Raw genomic sequence first — 12,061 nt, forward strand, 5'->3', positions numbered from 1 at the left:
TGTCCAGTCTTGAAACATCTTCACTTCAATTAAAACTCTGTTGTTTTCGCATAGATCTCTGAGATCTTTAAAACTCTCTCCGCAGCTGATGTTTTGATTCTCGAATTAGCAGCGGTCTGTTGCTTTTGCGTTTCCGGTCTCATTCCAACTTCCGTCACCGAGTGCTGCGGTTCACATAGAACGAAGTCACGTGGTACAAGTTTCCTCCCTTGTCCTTTCTTTTACTCACTCGGCACTTTGTGCCTCGGTCGCCCTCTGGGCGACGGCCTTCGGTCACCCATCGGGCGACGTGCCGTGCGCCAGCGAGGATATGGCTTGCGGTTATTGATTTTCAAAAGTCGATCTGGGTCAGATAAGCGAAGAAATCGTTTGCAGTAGATTTATAAAGATCCCATTGGGCTAATTAATCGTGCTAAGCGACAGGTATAGACATTTTTCAAGGTAAGTAATTCATTTATTCACACGAAACTCCTCTGGACCCTGTGATGTTTTTTGGAATTTCAAACGCGCGCTCCAAAGAATTCTGGGACACTGTATCCCAGGCTTTCTCGATTATTATTGAAAGATTTGTTTGTTAGGATTATTTCGTAGTTCCTGGTTTTAAAATTGGAACAATTCGATTTGAAAACGTCTAAAAGAACCATGTCCAAGACTCCACAAGGTTGGTTTTACTTCTATAGTGGACTCATTATTCATCAGGGGTGCTCATTAGTTTGCTTACAATGCAATAATACTACAAGTCAACGACGGTTCATACGTTCGATGCCATTTTGCCTCGCTAGCTGATTATTGCCAAGCCATGGCAAAAATTCCTGATTTTGACAATTATAGGACGTTTTTGTTTTGCTTAAGTCTATGTTTTCGACAGAGAACTGAATCAGTTTGAAAGATGATTAAGATGAAAATACTGAACTGCTGCTCATGGTGTTTTTTGTCAATATAAATAATTCCTCTCGGCGAGCAATACGATAATTTAGCTTCTATCAGCGATATTAGAGTTAACTTAAGCTTACTGACGCCAGAATTGAATTAAGCTTTTAGACAAATAGCTGGTAAGTTGTTAAGAGCAGTGTTATAACCTCTACTTCTGTAATGAAGATTTTTTTTAAGGATACGATAGTGCTGCCAGTATATCTAGGATATCAAAAGGTTGAGTTTGATCGTCCGGGTGAACGTAAACCCGAATAGGACTGTTGTTGTTGACAGTGACTTATATATCTAGGATATATAAGCTTAAGAGATGTAATCATAGCAGCCCTATTGGAGGAAAGGCATATGGCTAACTCGCAGAACACAAGATATCCCCATGGCTCCATAACTCCATCCAGTTTCATTATGTTGGTTTTTATTTCTGTCTTCACAATTGGGTGTAAAATTGTTTGACTACTAACCCTGGGGTTATTAGAATCATTCCACCTTTTTGTGGGGGAAGGGGATGGGGGAGTAATCCCCTCGCTAATTATTAGGGGTATATAGCCAAATATAGGCAAATAGAAGGACTGGAGAATTCACAAGATCACTAAATCACAGATGCCAGATAATAGGATATCACAGAAGTTTACTGTTTTTTTCAAACTACTGTAACAGGAAAGTAGCACTTTAAAACTTGAAACTGCACTTAAATTTCTGTTACATGTAGCAAAATTCTGCAAACATCCTGGTGATGTATCTTGCCTTTCTTGAAACCTCATGATTACTTTTAGAACGTATGCAGAGAGGTCTGTGCTTGTGATAGATGTGATGCAAAATAATATATTTTTTTGCTTCAGTTTGTCCACACGTTCTATTTTTCTTGGATTTCAATAATAATCATTGAAATGCATGAAAAATAGAACATGTGGACAATCTGTTATTTTAAGAGGACAGAAGGCAAATGGCTGTTGCTTGAAATATATAAAAGTCTATAAAATAGAAAATCTAAATGTGGTAACTGTTCATCAGTAGGATGCCTAAAAGTTTATTATGGTCCCCAGTAGCATGGGGATCAATTCCGTGATGATGACTCTCATATAAAATTGACATTGGATACTCGTTATCTTGCTTTGGGTTAAAGATGTTGGATTTTGGTCTCAAGCAGGATTTTTGGTGGCATGTACTGTTCCTTTAAAACTCAATCCCATTTTCCTCTGACTTACCCGAAGTCAGGAGCAGAACCTAATGCACAGAATTTCCTCAACATCCCTTGTTATCTTTCAGGTTTTTACCCAAAACAGGGTGCACAATATCCAACTCAACAGCCAGCTTACCCTGCCCAGCTCCAGCAGGGACAATTTAGTGGTGGATATGCCCTTCCACCTCAACAGTCTGCTGGAGGATACCTTCCTTATGGTGCACAGGGACCATATGGGGTTCCACCCCCTCCATACAGTGAACCTGCACAGGGTCCTGCTAATAGTGGCTACAATGTGCTGGTATGTTAAGGCTTTTCTTCTTGACCTTATTCTGGAATAGGAGTAAGATTATTATTCTGTAAAAACAAGATTTATAAAAGATGTTCTCACATGTTTTTTATAGTGATGTCTCTGCGATTTTGTCACAAATATATAATCACACCAACACATCTTTTTCCTGCTAGCAGAGGCCTCTTTCTCTGGTATTCAGCTGGCGGGAGGAAAAATGGACCGAAACGGACTTCGTTGAGCATGCAGTGCGGTTGATTGGAGACCTAATCATCACATGAAAATTTTAGCACATGGTTAAGTTTGAAACAAGACGTTGACAGGCTAAATGCAACTTACAAGCTTGTGATAGTGCGAAATGTGACCTCTTTCTTTCTTTCGCGTAGGTTATGCAGTGCATGGAGTACAGTGCTGGGAATTCTAAACTTTGACCGAGAAAATTATATTTTGTTGTTTCGAGTATAAATCATGTATAACAGACCGTAGCGCATGAACAAGAAAGAATATAGCACGAAAACCAGGGAAAAGTGGCCTCTGCTAGCAGTGACGAATATACCTCATTCTATAATCATAAAATTTTGATCACACAAAAATTAGTCATGTTAAAGGGGGTGAACTAGAATGCATACAGTGTGAAAACTTTTTTATCGACTGTGGGAGTGCATTCCATTTTGTTTTTCTTTGGACTGGAGTGCAATGTCCTGTTGTTCCTCAGTTGGTAATTGAGATTGTACTGACAGCGGATGGTCTCTAAAGATATGCACGAGCCTCAGCAGGCTCAAGAAACTGTCAGTAAACATTACAAGGAGTATGCATTTTGCAAAGCACTGTTCATAAGTGTGGATGGTGGCTCTTCAACAAAGTCCGTTTCAGCCCATGGCAGAGGTCTCTTTTCCTCCTACCCCCCGAATACCAGAGAAAAGAGGCCTCTGCTAGCAGGGAAACAAATCTTACAACAGACTTGCGTTGTTAAAAGTATCCTCAATTGAATATAATTTTTTATATAAGTATGAATATATAAAAGATTCAGTTGTGTTCATATAAATGAACTGCTTGCTTTATTTGTTGATGTAATTATTTATTTTTAAAGGGAGCAGGGTAAACTGTTTGCATTTGTGGTTTAAACTGACTGGGAAATTCAGGAACAAGTTTTTTATGAATCAGCTATACTTTATATCATCTAATAGTTGCCTGGGGCACCTATTTAATTTTAGGAGCTCAGTTGTGGGCGTTTAATAGATAGGAGGGGTTTAAAAGTGAGAGGCATTTATTTTAGAATATTATTTTGACAAACTCCACAAAACTAATATGCTTTAGCCAAGTACTATAGTAATATTATATTACAACAGGTCATAAATAGCAGACTATCCACTCCATCTGTTTGAGGCTGTTAAGAGATCCATATCTCATTTGTTTTAAACTTAACTTCGATGTTAGACACTTTACTTTGAATATGACATTGAAAAAGTGATGATTCTTAACATCTATGAAAGTGTACTTGTAACATAATTTCCACTTACTTTATTTTTTTCTTGAAGCCTCAGCAAGTGGCCCGACCATATCCCAGCATGGCCCCTACAGGATACCCAACACAGCAGTACCCTGTGGGGCAGTATCCTATGCAGGGTGCTGTGCCTGTGGTCCAAGGCTCTTTTGATCCAGGTGCAAGATTTAATGCTGGGGCAACAGTAAATGTTCCAGTAAGTACATTAATACTACTAAGATGATGTGACCCTGCCTTGAAGAGTTTGAAGTTACGTTTGTGTTCTCAAGCATTGTGTGACTGTTAGTTAATAACCAATCAAGTTTGTTGTTGTTGTTGTTGTCATCGTGAAATAACTGGTTGGACAAAACAATCTTTATTGTGATTCTGGTCAGCTATTGAGTACTAGTGAACTGTTATTATTTACAGTCTATGTTATAGAATCTTCTTGTAACCCTTATTGTTCTGAGATAAAGATAAAGGTAAATCAGTGGTCTCTGGTGGGTATAACTTCTCCTCTGCCTCTGTCTAGTTGAACAGTGAGCAGCCAACAACAGAGTACTAAAGTGATGATGTCATAAAAATTAAGTTTCTGAAATGATGGGATTTGTCAGGATATTCTGAAAGAACAATGTCCAAGAGGCCTACTTACCAAAAATGAGCATTTCAGGGCAAATTGTCTCTGAGATGTTAGCCGGTTATACCCAGAAAACTCCATACAAACCCTCCTAATTTTTTTTTGGGTCGTCCCAAAAAAATTTAGAAGGGTTTGTATGGAGTTTTCTAAGCATAACTGGGCTACGATCTCAGAGACAATTTGCCCTGAAATGCTCATGTTTGGCAGGTAGGCTTCTTGGACATTGTTCTTTCAGAATATCCTGACAAATTCCTTGATTTCAGAAATTTCATTTTTATGACGTCACACTTTAGTACTGTATGATGATAATAAAACAATTTCGTCAACCTTATAAGGTAATAAAGATGTAATGCCAGTAAGTCTTAGTTTGAGTAAATAGCCAACATTTTGCAATGCCCTTACTGGTTTTCCCCCTGAAAATGGCGTCCGAGAAACAAGCACACAAATTGACCATTTATTGATCATGCATTACTACCCAATTATCAGTATAAAATAGGCCTTTTTAAAAAATACCTTAAGACTCTTCGTCGCCCCTCCAAAATTTTGCATGCAAGCATTGATTCTCTTGGGACTTACAATCACCTCTAGAGAAATTGAAAACAAAGAGTATTATGGTATTTTTGAAAGGGCCTATTTCTACGCTTGTTCTTTAGACGTCGTTTTGCAGGGTAACCATTGATGGAGTCGTGAAGTGTCAGCTGTTTCCCAACGCTGAGTGAGTGGTTGAATTGTTACAATCAAAATTTCAAGTAACTAAATCATGAGGGAAATCAAAATAATTATGTTTTATTACATCACAAAATGTTAGCATGCATCCATCACATTCAAACCCATCTAATCTTTATCCTTTGTTTTAAACAGCCTCCTCCCCCAGGTTATGCTCCTAATGCAGCTCAAATAGCAGCATCCCAGGGACAGTCTGTTAATGTACAACAGAGGCAAGCTGGATGGTTCAGCGGAGGTACCGGTGGAGGATATACCTTCTGGTAGAAAATGAACTGAGTAGTTTAATCATAGGGAGCTTAAGTAATGGCGATGACAACAAGAACACAAGAAAAGCAATAGGTTTACATTAGCCAAACAACATTTTTGCAGTCACATGCCACACCTTTTTTGTACATTTCTTTGCTGTAACTGTACCACTATGATGTGAAAGTGCCTCATTTTACATTTTGTGGAGGAAGTAGACACAAGACAGCGACTTTTTTTTCTTTAATTTCAATACAGTCTTTGAATTCAACTCCAGAAAAACTTGCCAACATTTTATGAATCAAACAAGATGGAATAAGGGCGATAAGTTTTAAAGCAGCACTAATTTGCATTAATTTTTATGGAACACTCTTGTAGCTGTCACTGTCTTTGTTGCTTAAGCTCCCTAATAATGGTGCTGTGTAGTATAAACCTTTTCCCTCCCAAAGTCAATTTTGGAGACAAGATCCAGTTTTATTTTTGAGTCTTCTTCTGAACATTCCACCTTTGTTCAATGAATGTACCCTTTGACTTTTATTACTCTGCAAAATAAGATTTAAGATTTTCAAAAATGGTTATTTGGGAGTTTAAGGGTAAAAATAATCTTTTATAAAGAGGCAATGTTATGTAAGGCAGTTGATTGTAAAAAAAAAATGACAAAAAAAAGTACAGTGTGACACACCTATATTTGTGGTTGCCCAGAAAATTAACGTTTTTGAAAAATTCAGTCAGCAGTTGCCAATTACAACAGGTGCTTCAAACATAGCTGACACAACATGTTTCCAATATTTTTCCAAGACACTGGTTGAATAGTGTTTGGCAATTTTTTAATCCTTTCTCTTGCCTTCTTGATCTTTTACATCCTCATTTTTAAATAGACAGGAAGGGTAAAGTTGTTGTGTTTACGACTGAAAGAGTAAAAAGACAAGGCAAATGGAAATGACGGACACTCGGTAGAATGTGTAGAATTAACATCTTTCTGCAGCAATCATTTATCATACCCTGGTCAAAGTACACTAGTTAGCTTACTTTCAGTGTGATGGGTGGCCACAATATGGGTTGTTGCGTTGCACTGTAAAATAAGACTGTCTCAAGATTTTGCCTCTTAATATGTTGAGCACTCCAGAAAATATCCATACTCCCTGCATGGGAGGTTTTTTGATCCTCTTGCCTCTCTGAGAATGATACACAAGGTTTGTTCTGTCCTATAAACAGTTTTGCCTTTAGGACCCACTACTCGTTAGAATTCCACAGGGGACCCTCTGTGTAATGGGTATGGATATTTTCTGCAACCACAAATTGTAGAATTTAAAATGTCAGTGGCAATATGTAGGAAATGTCTTAAGCCAGATGCTTAATAAAGTTGTGTAGAAGCATACTAAAGTGGATTTTCATCTCTTTTTCTTCTTCTATGACTGACCACAGAAGTGGTCTCTAAGAACTGTTAATTGTAAATATCTGAGTAGTTTTAAGGCTACAACCTTAAATATTTGGAACTACAATCTACAAGAGTAGTTCTGTGTTATTGTTTACACTTAAAAACACATAGATATTTGACTTCAATTATTTATTATTGAAAGGGTGCAGGGGAAAAATCCTTGAATAGTTTACTCTTGATCTTATGTCAAATTCTCCCTCTTTTTTTGACAAGGAATACAAGGCATTTTGAATGGAGAATTTAACAGTCTATCACCAGCTACTTGGCCCTTTTTTCCTTGCATCCTTCAACCCTTCACCGTTCCGTAACAGTTATTTTCCATTCCGTACTAATATAATTCAGGTTTGATGAATAATAAGTACAATCCTTGGGAGCTTAACAAGCGAAGGCTTTTTTGAGTGATGTATGCCAACCAGAAGTGGACTTTTTTTGCATTCTTGGGCACTGATTGTGCCCAAATTTTCCAGCAAATTGTCTCTGTAAGAGTGAGACACTTAGACAAACAAATTTTTTCATGGAAGGCATGTTGAAAGGGAAAAAGGCCTCACTTTGAGTTGATGTGCCACCATTTTCTGCATTCAAAAGGAATTTCAAGTGATACCCCATGGCCTACTTATATTTACCTCTGTCTAGATTATTGATCAGCTGTTTAACTCTTTCAGCCCTTCTCCAGACTGTTTCCCATACATTTTCATAAAGAATTAGTTAATTAGTTTCATTAGTTTTCTTAACCCTTCACCTATGATGACTAAATATCGATATTGTTAACAGAAAATCAATGTTAATCGCTCTTAGAACTTTAAGGGTTAACTGCTGATACTGAAAAACTTTTATCAATTTTAAAAGTTATACCCCATTCAAAGGAATGTTAATTAATATAAAATTTAATATATGACATTCTATAGAAGTAGTCCCGAGATCATAACAGGGATGGATCCAGAAAATTCAGAAAGAGGGGTCTGGGAGACTTATCAGCTCCGGCTTTATATACTATCTATTTATTGGTTAAAGAACATTAGACAGTGCTTAAAAAAATAGCTCCAGAAGAAAGGTTTTACTGTAAATTCTTAAAAATTTAAGCTTAATTTCCAAAAGGGAATTATGGGGGAGAGGGATGTCCCCTTGGCCCCCCCTTAAATGCACCTCCAGGGGGTACTCTGGATTTCAAGTGACAAGGATGATTGAAGGATTATAATGGGTTTGAAATTTTTGATTCTGGGATTTTTTGGGTGGTAAAATTTGGCAAGTATTATTTTGGGTGGCTTGATTTAAGTAGCGATTTTTTTGGCCATTCAGAACAATCTGCCTGGGTATCTCAGCGGCATAGTTCTGAGATTACAGTACAACCAAACTTGTTCTCCTTTCTGGAGATTTTTAAGGCTCAGAAATTCGGCATGGGATTTTCGGCCCCACTCGATCATCCCTGTCACTTGAATCTGGAGTGTTTCCCCTGGGAATGCACTCATGCACAATCCTGTTATACAGCCAAATATACATGTAGTTACCCTGCCCTGAGATTGTGATGCATTTATGTGTTTCTAACTTATTTAGGTTCATCATTAAGCAATTATATCACATACAAAAAGAGCATATGTTTTCTTTATTTCAAAAAGCAAGGTTGAAAATTAATTCTCCTTGGTTGTAAATGTTACTCAGCAATCTTAATCCTTTTAAGTTTTTATTCTCAGTCACCCCTAGGTTGAAATATCATAACCCTCAGGTAAATACCTTTTGTTATAATGTTGTCACCTAGGCTCCTCCAAAGAGGTTTTTAATTTGAAATATCTTTTGGTAGTTAATTGGTAAGGGCAAAGCCCTGAGGTCACTCACCAAAGCCAGTAATGCAATAAAAAATTATTGTTGCTTGAGGTCTTTTTAAATATAGAAGCTTTCTTGTGAAGTGTTTAATTGAAAACACCAATATCAATTATTCTTCTTGTTATCGATGAGCTGATACATAATAAGCAAATCAGGAAATCAGAATGCAAGGTTTTTTAAACCAGTGTATATATGTTCCTAAATTCAAGGAGCAAGATAATCGCCACTTTTTCCTCCACTTTTTCTCAATAGCTTAATGTCTGAGATGACGATTTCACGTGACATGGCTTTGCACATGTCGTAAACAGTCAACGCAGCTATAGTAACAGCAGTCAGTGACTCCATCTCTACTCCTGTTTTCCCAACTGAGTTAACTGATCCTGTAATGCACACAGTGAAGTTCTCATCGTCCAGCTCCAAATTGACTTTGGAGTGGGTTATGCTAATATTATGACACAAAGGAATAAGGTTTGCAGTCAACTTAGATGCCATTATCCCTGCCAACTGAGCAACAGTCAATACATCACCTTTCTGAATTTTGTTTTCTTTTACCAAGTGAAAAGCTTCAGGACCTAAATACACTTTAGCTGATGCCACGGCAATCCTACTTGCATCTTTCTTTGCACCAACATCTACCATTTGTGCCCGACCTTTGCTATCAATGTGACTCAGCTTGGACATAGAGTCTGAAAGCTGTGAATTAGTGTCCTTCTTTAAAGTTACTGTGTTATTTTCTTGAAATTTGTTGCTCTCGCCTTTGCTTGAAAAACAAAGGCGAGATGAAAAGGGATAAAGTTTTAAACTGGACAACCAGGAAATCTTAGCAAATCTAGATGGAAAGAATGTGACTTGTTGACTTGCTTGTAGAGTGGAAGAGGGGACAAAAGCATAATTATTCAGTTTTCTTGACAAATGATAAACAACTAATGAACTCTGCAAGCGGCAATCACACCCTTGTAGGCTTGGTAAAGACTTGGACAACTGCCATATTATAGTCTTCAACAAGCCTGAAACGAAAAAAAAAATGAAAATACATGTACCGAGTTGATTGAGGATACTTTTGATGTCTGATTACCTAGACATTCAGTTGACGTTAAGCGGGAAAAAAGTGGATATGTCGAAGACCCCTAACTTCGTCTCAATACCAGGAGTCCTAACTCTTGCTCTACTTTGCATTAATTTCTAACTCTACCACTTGGAACACGACGCTCTCGATCCCACGCGCTTCAACCCGCAGGCCATCTAGACAGATATAAAACTTGAAAAAAGTTCTTAGTTGATGAATTTACTTTTGACGCACCTTTACAACCACTGCTTCTGTTCATTTTATGTGATCATGATGTGCCTCTGTCTCCAAGAAGGACGATACAATCACAAATAGCCACAAATTGTTTGCACTCACAAACGCAACAAGCCGCCATCCGCCATCTTGGAAATGTCCCTTAGGAAGGAAACCGCTGGACGAATATACCGTGTACGTAAATTAACCATAAGGTCTAGATGACGTCATCGACGTCTTCGAGACGTTTTTTGATCTTGGCTCTTACAAGTTTCAGGGCATAAATTGATTAGAAAAATCACCTTGTCCCCTGGACGGTGTTTTCTAAGACAAACAAAGTAGAGACAAACCACAACCCCCCCAACCCAGTAAATTAAACCTCAAGCAAGAAAATTAGTCGTTTGCATTGCCATGCTAACGACAAGTGAGAGTGAGGGCAAGAGTTAGCGCAGAACCGCTTGACATTTGAATCGTAGATACTAAAATAAATAGTTTCAGTTTATTTTTTCGGTTCCAAGAGAAAAGATTTGTAATAGCCTTGGGAAAAGACGTGTGGAGAGAAATTTCAAACTAACTTAAAATATCTTTTGAAAAGACCCATTAGGATAGCATGAAGTTCATCCGATTGCTTCGAGTCGTTTTCTCCTCTCAACAATTGAGGGAATAATAACGACTCGAAGTAATCGGGTGAAATTCAGGCTACCATTAGGATACTTTCGCTTTATCCATGCGCATGCGTAGGATAAATGCGTATTGTTAAGAACATTCTGACCCCCACAAGTTTGGGAATTTTTTGCTTGCGTCTAATATATAAAACGTTTGCACAATGTACCTATCGTGTTCGCTTAACCGCGGCACGTATAATAAAATTGGAACGATACAGAGAAGATTAGCATGGCCCCTGGCGCAAGGATGACACGCATAATCGTGAAGCGTTCCAAATTTTTTGTTCTTGTTGAATTGTTTTCTTTTTTTCTACCTCTGACCCGTGAGGTGATGTAGACCTGGGATCTCAAATCGTGAATCGCCCTGATTACCGCTGTCGTGCTGATTCTTACTTGGAGTGTCACCGTCACCCAGCTTAGGCGCCAGTGCGTTGTAAGGTTTCTGTGAAAATTATGATTAAAAAAAGCACCGAGCTGTGTCTTTTGTCAAAATTCTGAGAAGAGATTTCTACGTTTTCTTAAGTCCCGGACAAGAAAAGGTATGAAGCAAGGGTGTAGAGGTATTTGTGGGTATCGCCCTCCAGTCCTGATGTTTTAAGGGGTTAGCTCATGGTATTTTAATTAACTTCAACTTCAACTTTAGAGCGGTTTTCACTTGACTGTCGTAAAACCAAAACCAAAGTAAATACACTAGCCAACCAAAGGGCGTAGTAAAACCAAAACCAAAACCAAAACCAATCCCTTTCGACAGTCAAGTGAAAACCGCTTTATTCATTCATTCACACAAACAATTTATAGTTTCACAATACCTTCCACCTGTATATAGAAGAACCTAATCGAGGCGGGGGAGGAGACACGCAAATTAAAGGAAAGGAAAGGAAAAAGAAAAAGAAATATTTTACAAACAGTACCAGCTGTCGCGCGTAAAATAAGAATTATAGTATGAATTAAGCTATTTAAATTAGAATGTGAATTACACAGAGAATATAAGTTAAGTCGTGTTCCTGAGCGTCCTGAGCTAGTCAAATTTAAGTTGATGAATGATTTCAGTGATTTTGAGATAGTCATCAGATTTAGATAAAATTTCAAAGAGCTTATTCCTTATCTTTTTCGAAAGGTAGATTTTGGTAAGTTTCTCAGTGAGGGTAAAGAATTGCAGATTTTTGGAGCAACTCTAGAAAAGAACCACGCATTTTTTCGAGCCTCGAGTGTTCGGTCGGGTAAAATATGAGTGCACCTCAGAAATCCTAGTTAAGTCTCGCTTGATATGTTCAGGTGTAGAATTGTTAGCAACATCACACATGATATTAGAAAGACAATCAAAGTAAATTAAAATTGAATTTAATTTGTTCCTTTACGTTATTTGTGAGCTT

The 12,061-nt window shown here is 37.8% G+C and overlaps 2 protein-coding genes and 1 non-coding gene across 3 annotated transcripts; 2 read left to right on the forward strand and 1 right to left on the reverse strand.

The window, feature by feature from the left end:
• Positions 1-519: 519 nt before the first annotated feature.
• LOC140931079 (DAZ-associated protein 2-like) lies at positions 520-6,871 on the forward strand. Its single transcript, XM_073380819.1, has 4 exons — positions 520-661; positions 2,197-2,411; positions 3,938-4,099; positions 5,381-6,871. Exons 1-4 carry the CDS (start codon positions 643-645, stop codon positions 5,507-5,509), a joined length of 525 nt encoding a protein of 174 aa, XP_073236920.1. The 5' UTR covers positions 520-642; the 3' UTR covers positions 5,510-6,871.
• A 1,633-nt stretch (positions 6,872-8,504) lies between these two features.
• Positions 8,505-10,138, reverse strand: LOC140931078 (cyclic pyranopterin monophosphate synthase-like). Its single transcript, XM_073380818.1, has 2 exons — positions 10,045-10,138; positions 8,505-9,751 (listed from the first exon to the last, which is right to left on the reverse strand). Exons 1-2 carry the CDS (start codon positions 10,067-10,069, stop codon positions 8,949-8,951), a joined length of 828 nt encoding a protein of 275 aa, XP_073236919.1. The 5' UTR covers positions 10,070-10,138; the 3' UTR covers positions 8,505-8,948.
• Positions 10,139-10,860: 722 nt separating this feature from the next.
• LOC140932502 (U6 spliceosomal RNA) lies at positions 10,861-10,970 on the forward strand. Its single transcript, XR_012164967.1, has one exon. It is a non-coding gene; the product is annotated as a U6 spliceosomal RNA (small nuclear RNA).
• The last annotated feature ends 1,091 nt before the right edge of the window (positions 10,971-12,061 follow it).

The sequence above is a fragment of the Porites lutea genome, chromosome 3 (assembly GCF_958299795.1).
Source record: "Porites lutea chromosome 3, jaPorLute2.1, whole genome shotgun sequence".
In the NCBI taxonomy this organism is placed as follows: domain Eukaryota; kingdom Metazoa; phylum Cnidaria; class Anthozoa; order Scleractinia; family Poritidae; genus Porites; species Porites lutea.